General features: G+C 55.7%; 1 protein-coding gene across 1 annotated transcript in view; it reads left to right on the forward strand.

Annotated features, from left to right (window-relative positions):
- Positions 1-1,876, forward strand: part of PTSG_05043 (serine/threonine protein kinase) — a gene marked incomplete at both ends in the record, with an annotated part of 9,540 nt that overhangs the window by 6,630 nt on the left and 1,034 nt on the right. Inside the window, 4 exons of the mRNA XM_004994304.1 lie at positions 155-294; positions 507-885; positions 1,256-1,486; positions 1,654-1,744. Coding sequence (XP_004994361.1) covers positions 155-294; positions 507-885; positions 1,256-1,486; positions 1,654-1,744 — 841 coding nt within the window. The remainder of the gene's footprint in view (positions 1-154; positions 295-506; positions 886-1,255; positions 1,487-1,653; positions 1,745-1,876) is intronic.

Consider the following 1,876-nt stretch of genomic DNA (forward strand, 5'->3'; position numbering starts at 1 on the left):
TGTAGCTGTTGCGAAGTGTGTTTGCGCTTGTCTGCTTTTGCTTGCTTGCTTGCTTGCATTGGGTTGCTGATTTCACCACAACTCATATCTTACACCTCCTCCACCATCATCACCACTCCCATGCATCGTCACGGTAGACTATGGCCTGCGGCAGTTGCAGGCGCATCAGCAGAAGGACGAGGAAGCGGCGATGAACGGGGCGTCGACGCTTCGCTGGACAGCGCCGGAGCTGCTCTCGGGCGTGTCTGCCATTGACGACATCCTTGAGGGAACCCAGCAAGGCGACGTCTACAGGTGCAGTCGGTGGCAGTGAGATGTGTGTGCGTGTGTGTGTGAATGGGGAAAGGGATTGAGCTCAAAGAAAGAGGAGAAGAGGAGGGCTGTGGTTGTGTACAGATGTGGTTGTGGCACTGCCACAGTCTTCTCGGCTCATTCAACACCCTCATCTGATATGCATGCTTGCTCCATCGCCCCTCCCCCCGCCAACGCTCGAATCCCCACAACAGCTTTGGCGTGATGATGAACGAGGTGTGGACGCGCGAGCAGCCGTACGACGACTTTGCGCTGTCGATGGAGGAAGTGATTGCCAGTGTCTCTGCCAGCGCCAACCAGCAGGCGCTTGTGCAGCCGCTGCCTGCGAGGCACAACCAGGTTGCACCAAAGCCAATCCAGGTCAAGTCTGCGTGGACATCGCCCAAGGACGGCACTGACGGCTCGCTTGTTCGCCCGACGGTTGCGGAGGACACACCACAGGGCCTGAAGGAGCTGATGGAGCAGTGCTGGCACCCGGACCCTGCGCAGCGGCCCGCGTTCCGTGAGATCTGCCAACGCCTCGACGCCCTGCACCCAACAGAGGGCAGCATGGTCGACAACCTCATCTCAATGGTGCGTGTTGGGGTGGGGGGAGGAGAGGGAGCGTGTGTGTGCATGTATGTACTTTTGTTTGTGTGTGTGGGTGTACTTTGTTTGTTTGTGTGTGTGTGTGTGTGCTTTGTTTGTGTGTGTGTATCTACTTTTGTGTGTGCGTGTGTGTGTTTAGGGCGTGATGCCATGGCACAACACGTGTGCGGCATTTTTCTTCACGCTGTTTTTTCATGCCTGTTTGCCATCTTCCACACACACACGCACACACACACTGCTTTGGGCTGTCTCCGTCCATCTTTTCATCTGTGCACCTGTTCATTTGTGACCATGTTCACACACCGCCATCCCTTCTCATCTTCACACCTCACCACACCTCCTCATGTTCACGCAGCTGGAGAAGTACTCGCAGAACCTCGAGGGCATTGTGAGCGAGCGGACCAAGGAGCTGGCTGCGGAGAAGGAGAAGGTGGAGGAGCTTGTGTGCCGCATGCTGCCGAAGCAGATTGTGGAGGACCTGAAGGTTGGCAAGAACGTCAAGGCCGAGAGCTTCGACAACGTCACCATCTTCTTTTCCGACATCGTCGGCTTCACGCGCATCTGCTCGCAGAGCACGCCACTGCAGGTGCGCTCGTGGGGTGTTGGGGGGGGGGTTGTGTAAATAAGGGGTGTGATGAGGAAGGAAGAGAAGCACGCTGTGCGCTGCGCTTGGTGGTTGATTCGATTGCTTCATTGTCTCACTCAAACGACCAACACGCCACAACACAACAACACCGCTGTGATGCGCAACAGGTGGTTGACATGCTGAATGACCTGTACACGCTCTTCGACACGATCATCGAGGACTACGATGTCTACAAAGTGGAGACCATTGGCGACGCCTGTGAGTTGGCCGTTGTGTGTGTGTGTGCTTGTGTTGCTTGTGTGTGTGTGTGTGTATACGTTGAGCCTTGGTTGCTGTGTTGCTCGTGTGTGTGTGTGCTTGTTTGTATTGCTTGTGTGTTTGCTTGTGTGT

The sequence above is a fragment of the Salpingoeca rosetta genome, assembly GCF_000188695.1.
Source record: "Salpingoeca rosetta unplaced genomic scaffold supercont1.11, whole genome shotgun sequence".
Classification (NCBI taxonomy): Eukaryota; class Choanoflagellata; order Craspedida; family Salpingoecidae; genus Salpingoeca; species Salpingoeca rosetta.